This window comes from Hemitrygon akajei, chromosome 19, assembly GCF_048418815.1.
Source record: "Hemitrygon akajei chromosome 19, sHemAka1.3, whole genome shotgun sequence".
Lineage (NCBI taxonomy): Eukaryota > Metazoa > Chordata > Chondrichthyes > Myliobatiformes > Dasyatidae > Hemitrygon > Hemitrygon akajei.
This window is the reverse complement of record NC_133142.1, coordinates 30,015,259-30,042,673: the sequence shown is the minus strand read 5'-3', so window position 1 is coordinate 30,042,673 and position 27,415 is coordinate 30,015,259. Positions and strand designations below refer to the sequence as shown.

General features: G+C 40.2%; 1 protein-coding gene across 9 annotated transcripts in view; it reads left to right on the top strand.

Annotated features, from left to right (window-relative positions):
* The window catches only part of magi1b (membrane associated guanylate kinase, WW and PDZ domain containing 1b), a 402,728-nt gene that overhangs the window by 237,935 nt on the left and 137,378 nt on the right, over nucleotides 1-27,415 (top strand). For 8 of the 9 annotated variants that reach the window (XM_073072335.1, XM_073072331.1, XM_073072328.1 and 5 more), the window contains exon 2: nucleotides 1,261-1,377. The exons of the other annotated variant lie outside the window; for it this stretch is intronic. In XM_073072335.1, the coding sequence (XP_072928436.1) occupies nucleotides 1,261-1,377 (117 nt within the window). The remainder of the gene's footprint in view (nucleotides 1-1,260; nucleotides 1,378-27,415) is intronic. 9 annotated transcript variants of the gene reach the window in all.

Below are 27,415 nucleotides of genomic sequence, written 5' to 3'. Positions count from 1 at the left end.
AAACTAAATTTCATAGACAGGACAGACACACAGATGAAATTTTTAATGTAGATATTTTACTGTAGAAAAGCTCTACTGCCTGTTTGGAAAAGCTCAACATGTCAGACAGCACCCAAGGAGAGATAACAAAGTTAATAATTTGTACCTTTACTTTCCATCTCTCCATGGGTGATGCCTGACCTATGGACATTTCTAGCATTTTTCACATTTCCAGTATCAACATTTTATTTTGTATTTTGATTGCTTTTTAGTTAACCCCTGCGTTTTCAAATCTGATTGATCAAAATCCTGGAAACACAAAAAGTCAATCTGCAGGAAACGACATGACAGTAGTTAAAGTGGGATTTTGTCGATCTCTGTCATGATTATTTTCTGTCAGCTGTAAGGGAACTGGTGATCCTGAGGGTTCAGATTCAAACAATGACAGAATCTGCAATTAAAAAGGAAGCAGGTTATTATGTACTCAGAGCGAATTCAGATTAACTGGTTATTTGTGGGATTAATCTTGACTTTCTTCTCTAATTCTCAGTTCAACAAGGTTGACCCTTTGTATTCATTATATTTGCTTAAAAATGGACTGCTCATGCTTAAGAATGATTTTATCCTTAAATTTTTCCATGAGAATATTTAAACAAGAGACAAGATAATCCAGATGCAATAGAGAGGGCATTATAATGATGCTCCATGGAAATCATAACTTGTTTGCACAAATAAAACAGGCAAATTTTCAAGTCTCTATTAATAAACCTTTCAAAACTAGCACAAGCCTCTTGTTAAATAATGTCAATGTCAAAGTTTTTTTTAGATATGCAGTTAACACAACGCTTGATTTAAGAAAGAATGCAAGCTTAAGATATTCTTAACTTTATCTAAACTTTATAATTTTTATTCCTGATATTTTCCTACATTAAGTATCACTTCTCAGCTGTGAGAGCAAAATACTTCTTGTTTTTATTTCTTTATAGGGTATGATTGCAACAGCAATCTTTCAACTCAGGGCCAAAGGATCACTGTGCAATGTGGGATAGCCCTTTCTATTTTCAATGAAATTGAAAAAAATTAAACACTTAACCAGTTAATGTTTAATTAAAAAATTAAACATTAAAAAATTAACACTTGTTAAGTGTTAATTTTATCAGAAGTTTTATAAAGAGCACTCTAAAGATGATTTTGGAAAAAGCTTTAACATCTCCATTTTTTATATATTGTTTGTAATTAGGAGTTATCTTTCAACTGACTTGAGTATTTATTTTATTGCAGGAAGTAAACTCAACAAAGATCTCCGGCACTATCTCAGTCAGAGATTTCAAAAGGGATCAGCAGATCACGAACTGCAGCAGACAATACGGGACAATCTTTACCGACATGCTGTGCCTTGTATGTATAACCCAAGAAATGGAATTTTACCATTAATTAATTACTTGATGGAGCTGTGTGTTTGATCTTTCCTGATATTCGGCTAGTACTTTTTTAAAATTAATGTTGTTTCTTTCCCTTAAATAATCCTCATCAAATTAATCTGGGATTGAACAGATTGACATCATTAATAGGCACACTGAAATAGGACAGAACCAGGCCTTTCAAAGTGCTCATCATTTCTAGCATTTTCAGTGTTGTTTTTGAAATGCTTCTTTTTAGTAAGGATGATTTGAAGTGTAAGTTATTCTTTCTGTGCTCATGAGGATGGCAATATTCAGTGACCCAGGAGCATGTTTTCTTCCTGCCTCTGTTAAATTATTATGATTTTAGTATACAGGGCTGCTGACTGTTCCTGTTGAGTTATCTTCCATCTTTATTCTATTTTTATTGGCCAATGCTCAGTAATACGAATGTGACGCAGGGAGTAACTATAGAATCAGCTTGCTATCTGAATTGGATTCTTTCTCAAGGGCACTTCCTTCATCTTTCTGATGAAAGATGAAATGAAGATCACTTGTAGGCTTTGTCTAGGTTTAAGTGAAAAGAATTGTCCAAGGGCTTTATCTTGCAAGGACTGGCTCACAAACTAGAGTGACAGTAGAAGCCGTTCTCCATTTCCCCAATCTTTTATAATTTTATTTTGTAAAATGTAGAAAAATAAACTGCATGACCTAATTCTTGTGTGGCTCAGCTTGATTTTGCCATTCGGTTTGCTTTCAAAACAGCTTATAAATACAAATATGAACTTTTAATTTTTAACTCGCATCTCTTATCCTAAGCTGGAAATTTACTTGTTTTTTTTTAAAATTGCTCCTATGGCCATGAGTGGGAGAACTGTCCCCCTGACTTTGTCCCCACAGGGTGATTTATTTAAACCTTTACCTCTGCCTCTGCCATGCTTGTTAGCAGGTCTCTATTTTTTTTTTGTTGTGAATTTAGGATTAAGAAGTGACAACCTGACTAGGTGCTCAGAGCTTGAGTGCTTTGGAAATATCACTAATTTCAGTGATATTTCCCAATATCACTAATCAAGAGAGTGGGCAGTTGCTTGGCGTCAATTAGCAAAAAAGTGCTAACAGGAAACTTAGATATAATATGATTTGGTGCAGTCGAATGATTTTATACAGAAAAAGTTCTCAAGGTATTATCAGCAGGATGGATGAGGAGAAAAGTTCAATGTAACATATTTGGATTTTGAAAAGGCAACAACGTGACTGGAGGTGTTATTTGGCAAAGTAAAGACCATGTTCTTCGGATGACACATAAGCAAGGATTGACTAAGTGACATAAACAGAAATAAATATGAGAAAATCCACAGATGCGGGAGGTCCAGTCCTGAAGAAGTGTCTTAGCCTGAAATGTCGACTGTTTACTCTTTTCCATTGGTGTTGCCTGACCTGCTGAGTTCCTCCAGCGTTTTGTGTGTGTTGCAATAAATGGTACATTTTGGCATTTGGTAAGGGTTTGACACAAAGATCATTAATTGAGTGGTGTAGATATTAAATTCCTTTCTTATTGGCATAAATGAATTAACTTATATTATTTACAATTTATAGATGAGACAAAGTTAAAAGGGGCAGTATCTTGAGAAGGACACAAAGTCCAAGGATATGATAGAGGGCTTCATCATTGACTGATGCTAATTTGGTTCAGTTAGCACCAGTTACTGAGGTCTGATATTACAACCTAGGACTGATGGTTTGCCACGTTGCTAGAAGTGCAAGTTTTCAATTGAGATGTTCATTGAAGTTTAATCTGTAATTTTTTGTAGATATAAGAGGTCTCTAGCCATTATTATGGGAAGAACAGAGTTTTTTTCACTTTCCTGTCTAATATGTCACTCAGCCAATGCAAACAAGAGCAGATTAACCGATTAATTATTCACTTAGTGTTTTGCTGCTATGACTTTCTACCTTAAAAGAGGCAGTACTTCAAACATTACCTATTTGTTTCACATGATTTAAATTATCCTTCAGTATGCAATGACATTAGATAAATTCAAAATTGATCTTTGTGTCATGTATTTTTTATAAATAGTTGCAGCTTAGCCATTCTTGATGATTGATATCCAAGGCTAAATTCCAATAGAACAAATCTTGCTGGCTGGAGTTAGCAATTCCAGTTAGAATTCAGCCACGCAGACTACAGTTACTCTGAGGTCATCCATGCTGTAGAGTGTGGAAGCAAGAGACTTGTAGGACATATCTGCTAATCTGCCATAGACCTGGAGGTGGTTACAGAGTTAGGAAAAGTCGGTGAATTTAGAAAGGAAGGTTCAGAACAAGGTATTGGTGAACCAGAAGTTAATGTGGGTCAGTAATGTGCATGTGTGTGGGTGTGTGTCGACTGTCTGTGGGGGGCGGGGTTGGTTGTTGATTGGGGTGGGAAAATGGGTGCAAAATACTTTGTGTCCATTAGGGTACAAGTAAGCAGAGTTTGGGATGTGATTCAGTTTAAAGGATGGAAAATGAGCAATGTACCCTGGAGTTTATTGGAATAGTTTTATGCCCACTGGTTTTGCAATCCCCAAACCTGACCATCCACCTTACACATAGCCCTTGGGTATTAATAAACTTTTAACATCACCCCTCCTCCCCAATCCTCTTGCTCTCCAATGAATAAAGATCCATCATGACCAACCTCTCCCCGTAACTCCTGCCCTGTAGTTCGGAACATCCTTGTAAACCTTGTAATTCTCTTCTGCAGCATCTCCAGCTTGACGGTCTCTTTCCTACAACAGTGCAATGCTCCAAGTGTCTGATCACCATTGACATAGAAAGTCCTTACTCTTAAACCCGAGGCTCTGACTGATGAAGGCCAGCATGGTAAACACTCTCTTCACATCCTGTCTATCAGGCTGCTTTCAGCAAGCTGTGTACTTGTACTCCCAGGTCTCACTGTTCCACAACAATTGTGAGTGCCCTGCCGTTCACTGTACAAGTCCTACACTAGTTTGACTGTCCAAAATTCATAAATCTATTTGTCATTCCTCAGCCCATTTTCCTGGCTGATCAAGATCTCTTTGCAATTCATTATAACTTATTTTGAAAAGTCCCCCTAATTTAGTGTCAGACTTGCTAATTATGCAATGTACATTTGTATCTAAATAATTTACATGAATAGTGAATAACATCATTGACACCCCCCCCCCCCCAAGCACCCCATCACTCTGTTTCCTATCATTGAGCCAGTACTGAATCTACCTCACTTGCTCCCTCCAAACCCCATGCAACCTAATATCCTAATCTTCCAGGTCTGCCTGTCATGAGGGACCTTATCTAAGACCTTACAACAGTCCATATGGACAACATCCACCTGCCCTACTTTCATCCATCCCATTAATTACCTCAGATATGACTCCCTTATACAAAACAATGCTAACAATTCCTGATCAGCCCTCATTAACAGTTACACCCCTGCTGGGTGCTGTTACGTGGAGTATTCTGTCAGGAGCTAGCTGCATTAGTCAGGCCTCTGGTGTTGTGACTGTGTCTGAGGAAAAGGGTGTAGTCAGCATGGGTGATAGAGGCAGACAGGAGGTTCTGTGGCTGTGTAAAAGGCACCAGGGTTGTGTGTTGCCTCTTAGGTGCCACGATCAAGGATGTCTGAGAGGATTCAGAAAATGTTCAGGGCTGAGTGTGAACAGTCAGAAGTCAATGATTCAAACAGCATCATAGAAGAAGGGATGAGGTCCTTCAGAATGATAGTTAGGGAAATTGAAATGCAGGACCTCAAAGGTATTGATCTTCAAATTACAAATCATATCAAAGTTCAAAGTAACTTTATTATCCAAGTACATATATATCACCGTATGCAACCCTGAGATTCATTTGCTTGTGGGCATTCTCCGTAAATCCATAATTGTATAATAACCACCATAGAATCAATGAAAGACTTCACCAACTTGGGTGATCATTTAGTGTATGAAAGACAGCAAACTGTGCAAATACAAAATGAGAGAAAGGATAATAGTAACCAAGTAAGTAATAAAATTGAGAACATGAGATGAAGAGTTCTTGAAAGTGAGTCTATTGTTTATGGAAGCAGTTCAATGATGGAGCAATGATGGAGCAAGTGAAACTGAGTGAAGTTATCCCCTCCGGTTCAAGAGCCTGTTGGTTGAGGAGCAATAACTGTTCCTGAACCTAGTGCTCTGAGTCCTGAGGCTCCTATAACCTTCCTGATAGTGGCAGTGAGAAGAGAGCATGACATGGGTCATGAAGAGTGGAGAGAGGAGGGAATGTCCTTGGAGATGGGGGTCCCTGATGATGAATGTTGCTTTCTTGCAACAATGCTTTGTGTAGATGTGCTCAGTGGTGGGGAGGGCTAGTGAGGCTACAAATAGAAGGAAAGGCCAGATGAATGGTGGCTGAAGAGCCGATGGAGGGGTCAAAGATTCAGGTTCTTGGATCATTGGGATATTTTCCAGGATAGAGGTAACCTGTACAGGAGTGATAGGTTGCATGTGAAGTGGAGGGGTACAAATACCCTAGGAGGGAGGATTGAATTTGAGAGAGCAAATTCAATGAGATGACAGTTAATTGCAGTCCAAAGCGTGTTAGCCACACAATCAGGATAGCTATGTTTACAGTAAAAGAATAGATAGAGACAATATTAAATTGCATCTATTTCAATGCATGTAGCTTAGCAGGCAAGACAGATAATTTGAGCTGTGGATTACCTCTAGAGACAGCAATATTTTAGCCATAACAGAAATGTGGCTGAGAATATCTTGTTAAGATGGCGCCGAGCTGCATTCTCCATCAAGATCATGGTTCAGACAGTTATTTTCTTTAGGTTTGTAGGGATGGTTTTGGGGACAGAGGGAAGTTAGGGGTCAGGATAGTGTTTAGGGACAGTGATGTGGGGGGAGGAATTAAAGGTCAGATAAGGATTTAGAGACAGGGGAGTGCAGAAATTAGATATCAAACCTCTGTTCATGTTCTGCGTTCAAAGTCCAGCAACAAGGACAGATGATGAAGGATGTCTAGACTCTAGGCCACTTGAAGTCCAGCAATGTGGACATTGGAATGAAGGACATCTGGAATCTAGACCTCTGCTCTGTGGTCAAAAGCCAGCAACATGAACACATGACAAAGAACATCTATGGATATCAGTGGGTCCTGGGATCAGATGTCCATGTGAGCAGGAAGTCCGAGGCTCGGTCAGTCAAGGTTTGTGGTCTCATCATCAGATAGTCCAGGGGTTGATACCAAAGATTGAAATCCGAGGGTCGATGGCTGAAGGCTGGATACTGCAAGCCAGGTACTCAAGATCTGTCCTGGTGTGAGTAACTGCCTGTGTGTGTTATGTATTCATGTATATTTTCACTCTTGCTTGCTGCTGTCAAGCTTCCCTGTACGTGTTACGTACTGAGTGAAATTTGAGAAGTGATTCTGGATAGATGGCTTACAACCAAAGTAGACAGCTGCATACACGAGGAAATCTGCAGATGCTGGAAATTCAAACAACAACACACACAAAATGCTGGTGAAACGCAGCAGGCCAGGCAGCATCAATAGGGAGAAGCACTGTCGATGTTTCCGGCCGAGACCCTTCCTTAAGGGCCGAAGGAATTATTGATGGGGAGCAGCGAGAGAGGGTTTCACTGAACTCCCATCGAAGAGAAGATTTAAACTTCTTCAGCGTAGGCATCACTGGCAGAGGCTTCGCAGTAGTGAATTTAAAGAGCAAACACGAGGAAATCTGCAGATGCTGGAAATTCAAACAACAACACACACAAAATGCTGGTGGAACGCAGCAGGCCAGGCAGCATCAATAGGGAGAAGCACTGTCGATGTTTCCGGCCGAGACCCTTCCTTAAGGGCCGAAGGAATTATTGATGGGGAGCAGCGAGAGAGGGTTTCACTGAACTCCCATCGAAGAGAAGATTTAAACTTCTTCAGCGTAGGCATCACTGGCAGAGGCTTCGCAGTAGTGAATTTAAAGAGCAAACACGAGGAAATCTGCAGATGCTGGAAATTCAAACAACAACACACACAAAATGCTGGTGGAACGCAGCAGGCCAGGCAGCATCAATAGGGAGAAGCACTGTCGATGTTTCCGGCCGAGACCCTTCCTTAAGGGCCGAAGGAATTATTGATGGGGAGCAGCGAGAGAGGGTTTCACTGAACTCCCATCGAAGAGAAGATTTAAACTTCTTCAGCGTAGGCATCACTGGCAGAGGCTTCGCAGTAGTGAATTTAAAGAGCAAACACGAGGAAATCTGCAGATGCTGGAAATTCAAACAACAACACACACAAAATGCTGGTGGAACACAGCAGGCCAGGCAGCATCTATAGGGAGAAGCACTGTCGACATTTCTGGCCAGCTCTCCCTATCGATGCTGCCTGGCCTGCTGTGTTAGACAGCTACATGTTTGTTTCTCCACCTCCCCGCTTCTTGTGTGTGTCATCCCGGCTTCCCAGAACCAGAAGCATAACAACTAGCATTGCGGTGACAAGTTCTCATGCGATATTTATTGTTCCTTTCCCTCGGCAAGAAAGGTCCGTGTGCAATGCTGGGTGTGCCGCTGTGTATATCAGGTGAGTAAAATAAGACTCCCGGAGAAAACGGCCACAGGAAGCATAGTAAATGAAGAATCTGAGGGGAGGGAACGAGAACGGGAAGGTTAAATAAAATAACTAAGAGAGAGAGAGAGACAGATAAGGCTAGTTAACTTTTCTGGAACATGATTGTGTTTGAAAATGCTGACCGTGTTTGGAAGTATGGGCCATATGATGAGATAATAGAGCAATGGAGTTCATATACTGAAAGATTTGAATATTTTGCATTAGCAAATCAAATTTCAGATGATATTCATGTTCTGACTTTTCTGAGGGTGATGCGTGCAAAAATGTTTAATTTATTATCCAGTAGAGTGTAACCTGCTAAGCCTGGAGATAAGCCTTTTGAGAATATATTAAAGTCTTAAAGGACCACTATTCACCTAAATCTTTGATTCTTGCTGAGAGGTTTATAAAAGGAATCATGAGGAAAGCCGGTCTATTTCACAGTTTGGGGCGGTGCTGAAGCAATTGTCTGAACACTGACTTTGGGCAGTCCTTGAATAGCACGCTACATGATAGGCACATATGTAGTCTGTGTAGTGAGGCAATTCAGAAAAGTTTGCTTACAGAAGACAGACTAACATTACAGAAAGCAATTAAGATTACTACATCTGTGGAGATAGCAGCTCAAGAAGCACAGCTATTAAGTGCATCTACCCAAGTTCTTAAAGTTTCTGTTGACTTTAAGAATAAGACACCTATTGAAAATCAATACTACCATTGTGGCAAAACTGGGCACTCAGTAAAATAATGCTGGTATAAGGATTAGACCGCCGAAGCCGTGGCAAAAAGAGACACATTGAACCTGTCTGTAGAAGTAAAAAGACACTATCAATCAAAAGCATTGTAATAAAGTAAACTGACTTTTGGAAAAACAAAAAAGAAATGTGTGAACAAGATGATGCATACTTAGTGACTCTCGCCCTGTGGTTGAAGAAACACCTTTCATCTGTTTCAGGACACAAAGACAGCTATTGGGTAACCCCAGGGTGGGATGGGGCCACAGTGAGAATGCAGGTGAACACGGGTGCTCTGGTATTGCTGGTGTCAGAGACAGTTTACAAGGAGGAATTGCAGCATCTCACCCCAGAAAGGGCAAGGTTGGCTTTAAAGACTTACACTGGTGTGGTTGTTCCAATGAGGGGAGTAGTACATATTACAGTGGAGGTTAATGAACAAAGAAAGAAACCCACAGTACATTGTTAAAGGTCGTTATGCAGAACCTCTGGGACACTCATGGTTGGAGCAACTCCATATCAACTAACATGAAGTGAACCTGATTGGTGGGAGCACTGGTCTACAATAGGTATTGAAGAAACATGCAGAAGTATTCAACAGAGAACTAAGCAATATGAAAGGAATCACTGATAAGCCCCCCTAGCACAACTCCCAAGTGCCTGAAAGCAAAATCTGTTCCATGCACCCTCAAACCAAAGGTAGAGGCTGAATTGGAAGGATAGGTCCAGAGCAGGCTCTTGGAACCAATGTGTGTAAGTATATGGGCCACTCCAGTGGTTCCTGCCCTAAACAGGGATGGGTCTTGAAGGCTTTGCGGAGACTTCAAGGAAACCATTAACCCGGTTCTTATGGCTGAACAATACCCTCTTCCCCTCACTGATGACCTTTTGGAAGGATTGGCCATTGGACAGACCTTTGTCAAGATTGACTTGGGTCTAGTGTACTTGCAGAACCACGTGGAGCCAGTGTCACAGGAACTGTTGACGATGGTGACTCACAAAGGAAAGTTTAGGTATGGAAGGCTTTTGTTTGGCATCACCTAGGCACTCCGCGCTTTCAGCGAACAATGGACCAACCAGATCCGGAGGGGGATGACCGTGGTGCAACTCTATTTGGGTGACTTTCTCGTTACTGGGAAAAATTAACATGAAAACCTACAAGACTTGGATGCTACACTGCAAACTCCCGACTAGTCACAGGAGGGTTAGTGGATGTTGTTTACTTGGCTTTTCAGAAGACCTTTGAGAAGGTGTTGCACATGAAGCTGCTTAACAAGATGAGAGCCCATGGCATTACAAGAAAGATACTAGCATGGATAGAAAATTGGCTGACTGGCTGGAGGCAGAGAGTGGGAATAAACAGGGGCTCTTCTTGTTGGCTGCCGGTGACTAGTGGTGTTCCGCAGGGATCGGTATTGGAACTGCTTCTTTTCATGTCATATGGCAGTAATTTGGATGACAGATTTGATTGCTTTGTGGCCAGGTTTATGGACGATACAAAGATAGGTGCAGGGGCAGAAGCAGGGAGTCTGCAGAAGGACATAGACAGATTGGGAGAAAGGGTAAAGAGTTTGCATATGGAATATAATGTAGAGAAGTGTATGTTCATGTACTTTGATAGAAAAAATAAAGACATAAAGGCATAAGCCATTTTTGAAATTGGAGCAGCAAAGAGACGTGGGAGTTGTCATGTAGGTAAATTTGGAGGTTGAGTCAGTGGTAAGAAAAGCAAATGCAATGTTAGCTTTCATTTTGAGAAGACTAGAATCTAAGAGCAAAGATGTAATGCTGAAGCTTTATAAGGCATTGGAAGATAGGACTCGGATTTTTGTGAGCAGGTTTGGGTCCCTCATTGAAGAAATTATGTGCTGGCATTGGAGAAATTCCAGAGGGGGTTCCTGAGAATGATTCTGGGAATGTACTTGCTGGAGTTTAGAAGAATGGGGGGGGATCTGACTGAATCCTATCTAATATTGAAAGGCTGAGATATAATGGATGGAGAGAGGATGTTTCCTTTAGTGGGTGGGTCTAGAATCAGAGAGCACAGCAGCAGAATAGAGGGTAGTTCATTTGGAACAGAGATGAGGAGGAATTTCTTTAGCCAGAGGGTGGTGAATCTGTGGAATTAATTGGAGGCTAAGTCATTGAGTATATTTAAAGCAGAGATTGATAGTTCTTGATTCGTCCAGGGCATCAAAGATTACAGGGAGAAGGCAGGAAAATTGGGTTGAAAGGGATAATAAATCAGCTATGATGGAATAGCGGAGTAGACCCATTGGGCTGAATGGCCTGATTCTGCTGTTATGTCTAATGGTCTTTTTGGTAACATCAATAGGGAATGCTATAGTAAAACTGTTTCCATGCTTATTTATGCAGGGAACCTAACAACTTTCCCTGTGCACCTCACAGTTCTTGAACGAAGTGCACATTTGAGACACAGAAGTGCTGATGTTCAAAGGGCCCAGAGTGTTCTTCTTTTTAAATGACTGAAAGTTAATATACAGCTGTAGTAAGTAATTGAATGGTAATTAGTTTGGACTTGCATGCAAAATGATTTGAATGCAAGGGTCAAAGCCACCTCTCAATTTCCATGGGCCATCAGAGTATACCTGGAATGTATTGTCTGGTATCCATAACTAAGAATGTATATAGTTGAAATTGGGAGCATGCAGCATGTGGTCACTGAAGTGACTCCACATTGCCGTGAATGACTAATAAGAAGATATTAAGCAGACTAAAAACTGTTGGATTTAGAAGAATGTGTAATAATCTTTCTGGAGTATTTAAAACTCTTAACAGAACTTTGCAAAGTAAATGAGGGTTAATAATTTCCCTGTCTGGGGTCTCTAGGTATTGACCTTCCACAACCGAGAAGAAATTTCTTCACTTAGAGTGTGATCAACCTAAGAAGATAGTGTCGTAGTGACAGCTGCTGACAATATTAGAGCCAGATTTTAGGATCTGAAGGAAATGAAGGGAATTAAGTTAGTGTAGGAAATTGGTGCTGAGGTAAGCTATCAGCCATGGCCTTCCTGAATGCTGGACAAGTTCTCAAGTTCTGTCACATACAGCCTTAGTTTGACCCATATTGTTGCTGTAACACAAAAAAAAATCCTTTTTTTTCAGTCAGGATGTCTTATTTGGAAGGTCACTTCAGGGTTAGAAGAAGGATACAAATGATGATGTGGCATTGGACTTTTTGGTGAAGCCTGAAGATACTGAATTTGGTCATTCCACAGTTTAGCTGGAGGATATATTAGCTCTTCCAGTGATAGATGCTGGACTAGCAGCCAGATGAATTAGAGAAGTAGAGCAAATCCAGACTGCAGAACAATTCAATCCAGTTAAAAAGAGTGGTGTGCTGCCTGCTCTTACCTAAAGCAGAAGCTTGTTTCCTGATGCCAGCTTCTGTTCACAGAGGTCTTGCATAGCACTGGGCCTTCCAGATCAGAACATCAAACGCTGCTTCTGGAAATGTTTTGACAGATCAGTAAGCCACACTCTCAGCCTCACCATCTGTTAAAATTGTCTGCTGGAAAATCTGAAGGAAGTTGCCCAGTTGGCACACAATTGACATGAGAATTGTCAGGAATATCTAGAGGTTTAGGGCTTCTGTGTTCATCTAAGTGGCTGAGGAACAGTGGTAAATAGAAGGCAAATTAAATAAACATGGTGAATGCTGGAGCTTCTCAGCAAGTTAGGCAGCTGCAAGGCATCTCCAACACCAAGGCCATTAAGGCTGCCTGACCTATAGTACTACACGTTCCCAGTGCTTTCCGATTTCCAACATCTAGCTTTTTGGCTTTCTTTAGGAGTCAAGTGAAGCATTGAACTACTAGAAGAGGGTGGAATAAAGAAACTCAGCACTGAGAATGTGGGGACAAAACAGGAAAGGCTGGTTGTCTGAAATTACTGAATTTTGTTATGTTCGGAAGGCAAGAATGTTTCAAGTTGGAAGATGACCTGCAGCGTCTGGAGTTTACATTGTATTCCAGTGAAACATGCAGGGAGACCATAGGAGTCAGAGTGGGAAAGGCAATCGTTTAAAATGAGAACTGTGAGGTTGCTTTAAATGTTCTGTTGTCTGATGAAGTTTGAGTAGTGAATTACAAGAATCAGTAGGAATTGTACATTTGCATCGTCATTGAGGGTTAGCCTATGTTTCCTAGTATTAATATGTATTTACAACTTGCACTTCCTAAATTCTGGTATCAACTTTTTCTATTGTTTTTCCTCTGATGTAAATACTAATCTACGTGACAGATTATGTCACACTAGTTTCAACTGAAACATTGGAATACTTTAGGTATGTCACATACAAAGTAAGAATAGTGCTTGTTCACTCGTAATTATGTACATATTTAAGTCTAGGAACTTTGTTCCTTTCTGCTCCCACCAGTCACCCAGGATGTCTCTCCTTTGTGCATCTTTTCCATCCCTTCTCCAAATTCGCTATTTAAACTCATTACCCTTCCACACCTTCTTCCACCTGCCCGTTGCAAAGCTTGTGATCATTTACCTCATATATTCCACTGTCTTGTTATTTAGGCACTGAATTTTATTCATAGCTATGGGGTAAACACCCTTTGGGTTGTAAACAGAGCGTTTGTAGCAGAGATAATTTAGTTCCGTATATTGTCCTTTCCAGTTAAATTTTTATACTGGTTTACATTTTTAATTATTTTCCATAAATAATATATTTGGAATGAAAACGCAAGTGTCAGGACATTAGAGTGATACGTTACAGCAATGGGTTTATTACTCCTCCACGTCCACGCTAACCATCTGAACCAATTTCCTCTGTCAACACTTGGAACTATTTTGATCAGTGACCTTCAGTTTACATGCACTTCAATGTTTTTCAAGTAGTATACTTGCATTTGGTATACTGAATGACTTTGATTTATCTCCATGCTCGTTTTAGACTTACTTTGTCGTCACCAAATCAGAAATTTTAATGAAAATTTTGTAACTTGTAGAATATTTTCTTTTTAGTTCCTTATGTGTTTCCAAAACTTGAAGGCTTACTTGTGTCAGCACGATAGGTGAAGATAACTGAAGCTTTATACGCAATAGCTGAGGTTTGCAATTCTATTCCCTCCCTCCGTCAGCCTGTTTGATGGAGGTAAGGATTGACAGTGAAATCCCTCTGTTGAAGGAATAAAATGTAACTATCAGAGTCTTTCCAAATTGCTTTCCATACCTCCTATGGCTTTACATGCCACACACTGCTCTACACATTGCCTGCTGGCTCAATGCAAATTATTTTTTGGCAGAGACCAAACAACAAATTCACCTTCTTCCACACTTTGACTTGGCAATCTGAGAATTGCACCAGGTCCCTGAAGACAAAATGCAAATGTGAAAATGTATTAATACCTGTGGCTCTTGCCTGATGCACAAATTTGCATGTTTTGCACACATGACCTATGGGTTTCAGGCGTCCAATTATTTTTAATCTTGGTCAGACCAACCGTAACAACCGTAACCGTGGAAGTTAAGTGTTGTAATGTGAGTATTATTAACAGTAAGTTAATACAAATGGAAGCTGTTGGTAACAAGCGGCTGGTTCCGGGGTTTTACTCCCAGTATGCATTGTATATAGTTCCACCACCCAGGCTGCACGAGGTACCTGAAAGCCTCTGTACTGTAAATATCATTTGCCGTCCCAGATAAAGATGTTCTTTTGGCCATAAAATTGTCGAGTGGTCCTTTTGTAAAGTAGAAGTTACCACAGTAAGAATGTGTGGACCCTCCCTTTGCAGTTTCATAACAAGCTACTGCTGCCCAAGTTGTTGCAACTACCATTGCTGCTGAACACAGCCCCAGTCATTCGGAGTATTGAGTACAGAGCAACGTGTTCCCAGTGACTGCGTGGATTTTACTAGTGTCTTCTTGAAGTACTGCCACATCACTAAGCTGCGTAGTTTACTTGGCTATTGTAAGTTGCACTTAGTGTGTGGGTGAGTCACAGGGTCTGAGTAGAGTTGAATGAGATTCAGAATCAGGTTTATTATCACTGGCATGTGATGTGAAATTTGTTAACTTAGCAGCAGCAGTTCAATGCAATACTTAATATACAGGAAAAAAATAATAAATAAAATTAAAAATAAACAAGTAAATCAATTACATATATTGAATAGATTATAAAAAAAAGTACAAAAACAGAAATACTGTATATTTTTTTAAAAAGTGAGGTAGTGTCTGAAGATTCAATGTCTATTTAGGAATCAGATGGCAGAGGGGAAGAAGCTGTTCCTGAATCGCTGAGTGTGTGCCTTCAGGCTTCTGTATCTCCTACCTGATGGTAACAGTGAGAAGAGGGCATGCCCTGGGTGCTGGAGGTCCTTAATAATGGACGCTGTCTTTCTGAGACACCGCTCCTTGAAGATGTCCTGAGTACTGTGGAGGCTAGTACCCAAAATGGAGCTAACTAAATTTACAACCTTCTACAGCTTCTTTTGGTCCCGTGCAGTAGCCCCTCCATACCATCAGACAGTGATGCAGCCTGTCAGAATGCTCTCCACGGTACAACTATAGAAGTTTTTGAGTGTATTTGTTGACATGCCAAATCTCTACAAACTCCTAATAAAGTAGAGTCACTGTCTTGCCTTCTTTATAACTACGTCGATATGTTGGGACCAGGTTAGATTGGAAGATGGAAACAGTATGAACAGGTGCTCGATGGTCAGTTTGGACTCAGTAGGCCGAAGTATTTGTTTCTGTGCTAAATTACTCCATGACTTCAGAGAAGAAGGTCAGTAGACAGTGTCAACAGCTTTTTCTTGCTGATGGAGCCATCATTTACAAATGTAATTGCCATGATATTAGGTGATTTGAATGTATTTAAAAGTTTGTGTTAATGAATAGGTGTCTGTGCTGTGTATGTGGTCATTGTGCTCAAAGATGAATGCCCATGAGGCCGCAGGACCTCCCATTTGTGAATGTAGCAGGGAGCTGGTAATTAATTTAGTCTCATCATATGTACTGAGATACAATGGAAAGTCTTTGTCTGCATGCCATCCAGACAGATCAATTCACATCTGCCATCTATAATTTTGCTGATGATACAACCGTTGTTGGCAGAATTTCAGGTGATGACAAATGGGTGTACAGGAGCAAGAGTTGAATTAGTTGAGTGATGCCGCAGCAACAACCTTGCATTTCCAACATCGGCAAGACCAAAGAGCTGATTGTGGTCTTCAGGAAGGGTAAGACAAGAGAACACAAACCAATCCTCATAGAAGGATCAGAAGTGGAGAGTGAGCCATTTCAAGTTCCTGGGTGTCAGTATCTCTGAGGATCTAACCTTGATGCAACATATTGATACAACTATATAGAAGGAAAGACAGTGGCTACATTTCATTTGGAGTTTGAGGAGATTTGGATCGTCAACTAAAACACGTGAGAACTTCTACAAATGTACTGTGGAGAGCATTCTGACTGGCTGCATCACCATCTGGTATGGGGGGGGGGAAGGGATCTACTGCATAAGATCAAAGTAAGTTGCAGAAACTTGTAAAATTAGTCAGCTCCATCATGAGTACGATCTTCTGAAGCATCCAAGACATTTTCAAGAAGTGGTGCCTTAGGGCAGCATCCATCACTGAGGACCCCTACCATCCAGGATACGTCTTCTTCTCATTGTTAATGTCAGGTAACAGGTACAAAAGCCTGAAGGCACACACTCAGCAATTCAAGAACAGCTTCTTCCTATCTGAAATCCAATTTCTAAATGGACAGTGAAACCACAAACACTACCTCACTACTTTTTTATTTCAGTTTTATTTTCCACTACTTATTTTAACTTAACTCTTTAATAGACATAAATATACTTAAGGTAATGCAGTTTTTTAATATGTATTTATCGTGTATTTCATTGTACTGCTGCTAAGTTAACAAATTTCACAACATATGCAGGTGATATTGAACCTGATTCTGACTCTGACTGATAAAGCACATCAAGATGGTACAGAATGATAGCCAATATAGATTGAGGAAAATAGTGTCATTGTTATGATGAAGATGCAGTGCAGTGGACGAGTAAATCGCAAGGACTGTGACAAGATAGATTGAGGATTAAGAGTTTGTCTTTATGCAAGAGGTCCATTCAAAAGTCTGATGACAGCAGGATAGAAGCTATCGTTCAGTGAGGTGGTTCATGTTCTCAGGCTTTTGTATCTTCTGCCCAGTGATAGGGAAGAGAATGATCTCAGGCAGTGATGGGGGGGGGCGGATTTCATAACTATATTGGATACTTTACCAAGGCAGTGGGAAATGTAGAGAGAAGTTCTTAAAACAGCTGTGTAATCTCCTGCTCACTCTGCCTTGCAATAGGAGTTTAATGTTGGAACGCACACTTGAACAGTGTTGCAAACAGCCATCAGCAACTTCAGGGCTTTCAGAAATTGTACCAAAGTTGCTGTCACTTAAGTGGAGAACAATTTTCAGTTGCCCGAGTAACTCCTGATATTTCCTCATCAAGTTCAATTGGTCTTTTTGGTTTCTTCCTGTTAAGTCCTGGAGGTAAACCACATGGGGGCACTGTTTCAAGGCTGCAGAGAAGAACATTCTTGCACACTCTCAGTTGGACTTGTCTGAATGCAGGTAATATTATCATGGACTAAATTACCAGGTACCATGGGGGGGGGGGGGGGACTGTCTTTTATGTCATTTCTTTTAAATTATAGATTATATCCATAAAGATGTAGTTCTGCAACCCAAGACTACAATTATCTGCTTTTTTTTATATTACTTGAAAATGCTATTCAGTACAATTTCTAAGCTCTTTGTTGAGCAAGATATAATGTACTTACTGATTTTTTTGTGAAGTATCAATGCTATTCAGGCATGAAAGATACATGTCCACAGCAATAAAATCACCAAAACCATAAAAACAAATTATTGCAACACTGGGGCATTTTGTTCAAACCTACATATGGATTTATGCCAAGGAATTCCTTTTGCACTGTGATTGTGGTTTGTCATTTCAGAAATTAAGCAAATATGCTGAAGTAACTATAATGTTTATTTTAAAGATGACATGAAGGATAAATGATAAAAATGTATGAAATATTTTCTTATATAAATTGCAAACACGGTCACTCAAGTAATTCTGATTTTCTTTAATAATATGATTGCTGGTGTAGGCCTGAGGAATTAATGTGGAGCTATATCATTTATAGCTTTTGCTATTTTCAGAATGCATGTGACTGGCAAATCCAGCTGGCTTGGCCAATGCTGAATGTGTTTGGATTATTAAATCTTGTATTTTTGACATGTACAATTTTCAAGCGATTTAAAGGCTGGTCATTCCCAGCGTGACTTTCAGTGGGTCCAGAAATGTTAGTGTGGTTGGTAGACTGAAGAGGTCATTTAGGGAAACAAGTGATCGTTGCAGCAGGTGACAAATGGCGCTTGAGAACCAAAAGTGTAGCTTTTGTTTCCTGGTGCAAGTGTTTTGAATCCCCAAAGAATGAAGTGGTGATGTGGGCTCCCAGCAGGAAATTGTGGTATGAAAAAAAAAGCACAATAATTCAGCCCTGGATCTGCATGCTTTTGCTAATGAGTTCACTAAACTCACATCAGAAAGGCTACTTTGATTTTTAGCTGAATTATTTCAATATATGTTAGTTATACTCTGGGCCTTGATCTGTCAATAGAGCTGAGTGTGTTGAGACAAACTTAATGGAGCAGTTTTGTAAGTTAATGTATATAGAGAAAAATACTGAAATGACAGTGTTTCTAATTATCAAATCAAATTTATGATAAAATTATGAAGTAAACCTAATAATTAGAATTTAGTGAGGAGCAATGTATTCTGCAAAGTAATGTATTGCTTAACCATGTTCTGAGTTTACACAACAGATCTAATGACAATTTTGCAGTTTGGTTAATTAAAAGATGTAAATTTGCCATTGGATGTTCTTTTAAAAAAATCTGCTAGTGTTATCAATATGTGCAGAAAATTGTGCTCAAAGAGTGGCAAATTTATGTAACATCCTTCAGCATCTTAAATTGGTTCCACTAAGGCCCACCTTCCAAAGATAAACAAGTTGGTAGGTTAATTACCAGTGTAAAATATCTGTTGTGTGAATGTGGAGAAAACTGATGCAAATCTAGGGAAATAAAATGGGATTAGTATTGGGTTAGTGTAAATGGATGCTTAGTACACAACACCTACCCTGTGAGCTAAAGGGCCAGCTTCCACATTATATCTCAGAATCAGGATCAGATTTAATACCACCGGCATATGTCGTGAAATTTGTTAACTTAGTGGCAGCAAAGCTAGGAAATGCATGATAAACAAATACAGAGAAAAAGAACGGAGTTACATTAAGTATATACATGTCTAATAAGTAGTTATGTTAAATAGTGCAAAATAACAGAAATAAAAAAAGGTAGTGAGGTAGTGTTCACGTTTTCAGTGTCCATTTAGAAATTGAATGACAGAGGGGAAGAAGCTCTTCCTGAATCACTGAGTGTGTGCCTTCAGGCTTCTGGACCTCTTTCCCAACAGTAACAATGTGAAGAGGGCATGTCCTGGGTGGTGGGAGTCCTTAATGATGGACGCCACCTTCCAAAGTGATTACTCCTTGAAGGCATCTTGGATACTACCGATAGGTGTCTATGACTCTCAGGTTTCACAATTAAAATGAATATATCGGGCAAGCTTTACCCAACTAAAGTTCAGCTTTTCTGAAATCCGCAGCACAGGGATTGTTCAGGACCACTTATAATCAGATCTCACTTGCTAGGTGTTACCTCTCATGGAAGCTCTTGAAACAATGAACTCGGATGTATCCTAGCTAGTTAGTGGGCATGGGCTTGTACGGTGCAAGTATAAATTTGTGAGTGAATGCAGAACAGAATGGAAAGGGAACAACTGATTAGAATGAATGAAGTAAGGCTACCTGTTGAAATTTACATTTGCTGGAAATCAGGCGGGGGGTGGGCAACAGAAGTACCAGAACAGAAGATGAGAAAGTGTTTAAGGGTGGGGATTAGGAATGTTCATTCTCAATGCCTCATGCTTTGCCCTGAAACAGTCACTTGAATGTGGAAACATGCAAATTAACACCTATTTTCTACTATTCCAACACGTGTCAAACATGGTATGTTTACGGTTTGGGTGAAATGTAAAGCCATGCAAGGCTGCAGGCAGCTGACATTTCAACTCAGCTGCAAACATAAAGGAATCTGAGATTCAGTTTATTTTACTCAGAGTAGTTTCTATCTCCTGCCCATAAAAGATGGAATTTTAATTGCAGGTTGTCTGTACTGCAGCTTTTAAGAAGGGGTGGTTAATAATGATGCAGCTCAATAGGTTAAATTTAGACATCACTTTTCAGCTCTTCCGTTGCTGAAGCACCGACTTTAGTTAGAATACTCTGATAACTCTCCAAAATGCAATTTAAACAGTTATATTGACATTAAATATTGGGCACTCATTTGACACAGCCAAGCCCTATACTTACTTTGTTCAACCAATGCTTTCCGGAAAGGACTGGGGTCTGGAGTGATTATTGTTGTCCTTGCTGAAAATCTCCTGAAGATTTATTTATTAATGTGGCAGGCAGGTAGGCCTCAGCCGTTTGGGTGGTGTTCCTCTCTTTCAGTGAAGGAGGAGGATGTCACCATGGTTCTAAGTCAGGGGTGTCAAACTCATTTTAGGTCACGGGCCGGATTGAGCAAAATGCAGCTTCATGCGGGCCGGATCAGTCGGACGCGTGCGAATGCAGCTTTCGTTGCCTCCGTTTTTTCAGCCTGCTCTCATGTGTCTCAGTCTCTGCTATAACTACAAAGTGTTTCACTTTACAAATTCCGTTTCTTATGAAGAAGACTGCCGAGCAAGACTGCCAAATAAACACTAAAAACCCTGAAAACCTGGTACCTGAATAAACTCAGCATTAGCCATATCATACGCCATAGGCGCTTCGATTACTGGGGCCAGCTTTAATAGTAATTAGATATTATCTCGCGGGCCAAAGATAATTCCACTGCGGGCCGGATTTGGCCCGTGGGCCTTGAGTTTGACATATATGTTCTAAGTTATGGATTTAACTATACCGTTTATGGACGGTGGACTTTCTAAGAATTATAGTTTTTATATTCTGTGTTTTTTTTACCCATTTCTTTCTGTTTTGTTGTACGAGGGGAGGGGGTTTAGGCGGTCGATGTACTTGTTCCGTTTTCTGTGGGGTGTGTTGATAATCGGGATACCATTCTTTTTTGGGCTGGGGGTGGGAAGTTATGATGTTTTTCTCTGAACAACTTGTTCCTTCTTTGATTTCTGGCTATCTGGAAAAGAAGAATCTGAGAGTTGTATATGGATTTTGATAATAAATGAACCTTTGATACTGCATAGAACAGGCCCTTCCAGCTCAAGGAGCTGCACTGTCCAGCAACCCAACTATTAAACCTTGGCCTAATTTACAATGCACAATTAACCTACTAACCAGTACGTCTTTGGATTGAGCGAGGGAAACCGGAGCACCTGGAGGAAACCCGCGTGGTCATGCGGGCAGTGTACAAACTCCGTACAGGCAGCAGTGGAAATGGAAGACACAAGCTTCATGGGAAGGAAATACCAACTTCTTACAAATGGCATCAAAATTGAACTCAGATGCCCCGAACTGTAGTAGCATTGTGCTAGCTACCACGCTACCATGAAAACAGTTTTAACACTTTCCTAGCAACACGCAGACAAGATGCTGGAGGAACTCAGCGGGCCAGGCAGCCTCTACGGAGAAAAAGTATAGTTGGCGCTTTGAGGCCGAAACCCCCCCGGGTGTATTGCTCGGATTTCCAGCATCTGCAGATTTTCTGTTGTTGGTGATTTAACACTTTCCTGTTGGTTACCCCAGCTAAAAATGGCCAAATCAACACAGACATAGAACATTGATGGAGTCCTGTACCTCTGTATTCTATGCAACACCTTGGGATCAGCATTCACATTTCTGAAAGAGAAACAGTGAAAACCTCTATATTCCTATGTTGCTGGGATGAAAATTAGGGTCCCACTGAGTGTAGAAAGCCTTTTTATTTTGATGATATTGCATGTATTGATTAAATTTTGCTTGAAGTGAAGTTGCTTAAAATGTGCACAGTAGTATCTGCCTATACATCAATCTGTACAGTTTCTAACTGTACTGAATTTGCTGGGTCTCCAATATAGGATCATAATTTCCTCAGTTCCCCTGTAAATTGATGAGTCCAGGCTACATTGCACAAATTCAGCAAGATCCATTTAGTTTCCAACGAATACATGAAGATCAAAATTCAATCGTAGTGCAAGGCTTGTTGAGGGCTGCAATTGATTGCTGATCTCTGTGAACAAGCCATGAATCATAATGATCTGACTGAACAGTGCTCTCCCATTGCACAGTTTAAATGTTATTTTCAGTTCAATATTTACAACTTCAAATGTTGTAGGTGATCCAGTTTTTGTCCATTGTGGAGTCCAAAGAATTACTGATGGTGTTCTTGTGCAGATGAGTAAGACATGTGTAAAGCTATTGTGTTATACACAGAAGAATTTGCTGAAATGATATTAGGGTATGTTGATCTTCACGTGTGCTGAACCCCAGTGAGGAAACATAATTCATGAATCAAAATTTAAACAATGTCTCCATGTTACTCGATGCCAATAATATTGGCAGGAATCTAATTCTTTGGTGAAACACTTAAAATGCAGTCCTGATGTGAAGGGTCTTGGCTGGAAATGTTGGCTCTTTATTCTTCACCATAGATGCTGCCTGACCTGCGGAGTTCCTCCAGCATTGTGTGTGTGTGTGTGTGTCTCTCTCTCTCTCTCTCTTCTCTCTTCTCTCTCTCCCCCCCCCCCCCCCCCAGGATTTCCAGCATCTGAAGATTCTCTTGTATCTAATTTTTTAGGCTAGCAAAGATGGCTGGAAATATCTTGTTTGACATTGAGCCTTCACTTATAAATGCACAGAGCAAGGCCACGTAGCCCAAGAGTCTTGTTCCTTCTCTTCTCATTACACTGTGGGTTGTAACTTATTCTCTTTGAACCCTTGCTCACTTACCTTCATCATGGAATAATTGACTTTGGGAAGCCCAGCACAGCATACAAACTCCACTAAAACAGCACCCAAGCTCAGGTTTAGACCTGTTCCTGGATCTGCGATGCGGCAGTAAATAGACGACTACACGATACAATTCTAAACTGAAAATGACAATGGCAGGTACAGAGTTCAGGTCTGTTCATGTTCATATGTATTTTATCTGAATAAAGTCCCCTGTTTAATGTCATATTTCAAAAGAATGGAAGGGTTCAAAGAAGGGAACCACCTGCTCATCAGTTCCATTTTACCTAACTTATAACAATGGTTACATTTTAAAGTAGTACATTGAACATAAAGACATTTCGGATGCCCTGGAGATGTGAAAAATGATATACTAATGCAAATTTGATTCATTCTTTGGAAGTGAATAAAGAGATTGGACATATCACAAATCTGGCTCCAAACCATCTAATCAAAATTTACCTCATTAAAAACAAATAATAATTCCAAGCTATAAGACATAATGAACTCAGAGTTAAACATTTAGAAATGATCCAACTGATCTGCATTTCAAAATTTCAAAAATGCTATCTTGATCAGTGAGTTTGCTTGAGATAAAACCACACAACACTGGAAATAATCAGTCAGTCAGTCAGCTTCTGTGAATGACCTTTGGAAACAGTCATTGATGTGTGGAGTATTTCCAACATTTTATGTTTTGCTTCAGATTTTCAGCTTCCTCGGTCTTTTTGGTTTTAGTTAATTTTGCTAGATCTTCTGCTGGTCACCCCCAATTGTCATTATTGATTCCACAATAGGTTGAATACATCACCTCTTACAACTTAGTCAGTTGCATTTGGTGCTCATGATTAGCTTCTGCTATGTTGATGAAGCTGAGCCTAGACTTGCCGGTGATTCTTGCGGGACACCTGTGCTCCACACCCATGACGGTCATCGCGATCTTTTGATTTCATGTCACTTTAACTCAGGACTGATGAGAGGTCTCGGCCCAAAATATCCGTTGTTCATTTTCCTCCATTGATGCTGCCTGGCCTGCTGAGTTCCTCCAACATTTTGTGTGTCTCCATTCAGATTTCCACCATCTGCAGTCTCTTGCGCAACTTAGTTTTATTCTCCATTTGTTTGACCCTCACATCCCCTCTCCCCACTGTGGCTCTGTCGACCCATGTCCGTTTCCTAGCTAGTTCCATCTACCAGCCTTTATCCCACCGATTTATATACTGCTCTCTCTTAGTCTAATGCTGGCTTTTCACTCAAAACATTGATTTACACCTTTGCCTCACCTTCCAGCACGTGCTAAGTTCTTCTAGTATTCTGATTTTGTTCTAGAATCTGACAGCTTTGGCGATAAGCAAGGCAGTAGTAAAGGGGAGATTTTGTACTGCACTGCCTTTTACGGGATTGCTTGACTATCTACCATAACCAACAATGAAGATTATATCTTTGACTAGTCATTCCTGCTCAATTATACATCAGGAATTGAATTATATGTAATATGGCAAAACAATATCCTTGCTTCATTTTATTATAATCATTTTTTTAAATAAACAACTGCTACTTAAACACTTCTTCCAAATTTCAGGACTGTTTTGGGATGTCAGTTTTACACTTCAAGTTTCCAATTTCTGTGCAGATGGCCATTGTTGTCATGTACTAGAAATGTCATGAATGATCTAAAAGCGAGGCTGCCGCGTTCCCTCTTTTGCACCGTCAGCTGCCGGAAGATTATTCTTCCCTGAAACCTTTTGTTGTGTGGCAGCAGTCCTGATGTAAGTAACCCCCTGCTTCTGTCATCCCTCAGTGCTCCATACTGCAGGGAGGCACAGCGCTGCTCTGCAATGTTTGAGGCAAGATCGTGCATAAAGAGGATTAAATCTCCATGCAGGTTTTGAATTTCGCACCATTCTGGCTACTGTACGTATATATGTTTGTCTTGTTCCATTTTAATTTCTTTTAAATTTTCAATCTGGGATGATACGAAGGCTTTAGTCTGATAATTGCAACGGTGATGAATGCAGTGCAGTTGGTGATGCTTAGCAGCTTGGGGTTGTGCATGAGTAGAGAACTTGTTTAGCAGTAGCCTGTCTTAGGGAACAGATGGCTTGTGGTGATTTTAATTCATCTCGCAGGCTTTACATGAGGCCCAGCAGTACACTGGGACCTTCTTTTCACTTCAGTGGTGATGTGCAGCCATGAAAAAAGGTCAACAGACACGAACAGGCTGAGATCAGGTCCAGATGCTTTAGGAACAAAAAGGCTTTGAAATAAATTCAAGAGGAAGCGTGGCGCTTGTATTGTGTTCTCTCTGCAATGCAGGTTCAGTTACCCAGCTAAATTTTAATGAAGTAAATTCCATAATTTTCTTTTCTTTTAAGATCTGCATCTTTTAAAAACCATGACAAATTAATAGATGAAGGTCTGTAACACCAAAGAAGTACCTGGAGCAGCCAGCATATTCTGTCAAAAATTAGTAAATTATATTGTGATATAGCAGGTGGTGCTAGCTGGTAGTTGTCATTATTACATTAAATAGGCTTTGTATTGTATGTATGTAACTGTTTCCCGATCACAATTACATTGTCAAGAATTGTTACCCTGCCTCACAATCAGTTCAGTTTTTTTGAATAGCCATCGTTTTAGATGCAAGATATCCTTATTTAAATGTATGATATCAGAACAATGATACCTTGAAGTTTGCTTGTCAAATTTGAAACAATTTTTAGATCTTCTATTGTTAAATCCTGATGCATACACATTAAGGGTGACCAGTAAATACTGTGCAAAATATGAACCTTTCTGGTTTGAGCACTCATATCAATAAATTGTAATTTTAGGCTTCCCAGGAGTGCACCAGTGAATTGCAGTATATTAATATGCAGCAAGGAGTGTAATAAAAATTGGAACTGCTTTGTCATGTTAACAAAGAATCAGTAATTGTGGCTTCAGATGAATCATTGGGGTCACAGCAGCAGAATCATTAGCAGCTTGACGTTTCCCCAAGCCAGTTTCACATGCAAACCCCTTCACTAAAACTATGCAAATCTTCTTATACTGTCTGCTCCCCCCACCCCCACTGCTTGCAATATTCTGGTATCCTTTGGATTTGAAATCTCGTTCTGTATGCTAATCCTTTATTGTTTCACATCTAGCTCTTGTACCTAATCCTGCCTTGTGCAGTTGCACTTCATGCCCATCTCCAGAAATTTCTCAGCTGCTGAAGGGGTTTCCATCCCAGCCACGGTAACCTTTGAGTTGCAATGGCGGAGAACCGTAATGATCAGTTTCCTAATCTCAGCATTTTTGGTCTTTCTGCCTATGCACTAGTCTTTTATTTCCAATTCCCATTTTAATCTTTTTATAATTTAAACCCAGATGCAACAGTTGAAAATCACTGTGTCACCATTCCAGAAATCTGCCACAGAAATGCAGAGGAATTTTGTGCTTCACTTATTTTTTAAATTGATTATGGTGGTCAGCAGCTGTTCCTATTTAGATAGGATGCTTACATCCTTCGCTGTCACAAAAAAAACCCCTGCTTTTTCTGGCACTTATGAGAATAAGATGAAAATTAAGAATAAAAAATAATATTGTGGGTATTTAAAGTCTCATTGGGAATCATGTACCTATGTTACACCCATTAAGCACCAAAAAATCCATTTGGTGTCTTCACTTCTGGCGGAGATGCCACTTCCTACTCGGTTATTAATATGTAAAAAGTTTGCTCAGTGCGCTTGTACTCCCCCCTTCTCTGCACAGTGTTACTAATTATGATTTGATACAGGGTGAATGTAGTTATATTGCTGTTGTTGTGCCTGCGTGCTGCAGAATTACTCAGCTTTCAGCATGGTTATCTTTTTTCAAAATAACATTTCACCTGTTTCACTGTTCAGCCTGCATCTGTAGGGAACTTGGGAGTTTGAGGCACAATGGCAGGAAGTGCAACTGATTCTCTCACCTCCCCATTCCATGTGGTAAGATGATCTCCTGTCAGCTTTTGCAATCTTAGCTGCTGTGCTGCTTGTAACTTTACTCAATGTGCCTCTTAAATTCCCTTTCTGCACCAGGGCGCGTCTTGGATTATAACATCCAATGCGACTTTGCTCCTAGCACATGTAAGAGGATCCCCTTTTCAAAGCTTCCTGATTTTCACATATATTTTAAAATACTTAAGCCTCTGCTCATTCCTCTTAAAAAAGCAATGTGATGACATTGATACTGTTTGTTCAGATCAACAGAGAAGTGGGATCAGTGTAATTTATGGACACGTGTAAAATTGGACTCAGCCATATGTCAGTCTGTGATGGGTAGACATCCAATTAATCTATTATTCAAAACGTGTTTCTCAGTCTTGGACAGTCTTTGTTTGTCTCCTGTGGCATTGGACCTGGGAAGTTGAAGCTTGAGACTTCTTTTACCTGCTTGACATCACTCCTTAACTTCCATTCAGTTAACTGTTTGCTTCTGTCACAATTTGGCCTTTGCTTTTATATGGAAGTTGATGGGTGGCATTGATTTTGTGGCAGTGAAAGCAGCCATCTTGGCCACAGTTTGAAGCCAGAATGGGGTGGCATCTCTTCCAACCCGGGCATTTATAGTTCTGTCATTGCATTCTGTATCCTGTTAAATCGCTTTTCACTCTTCT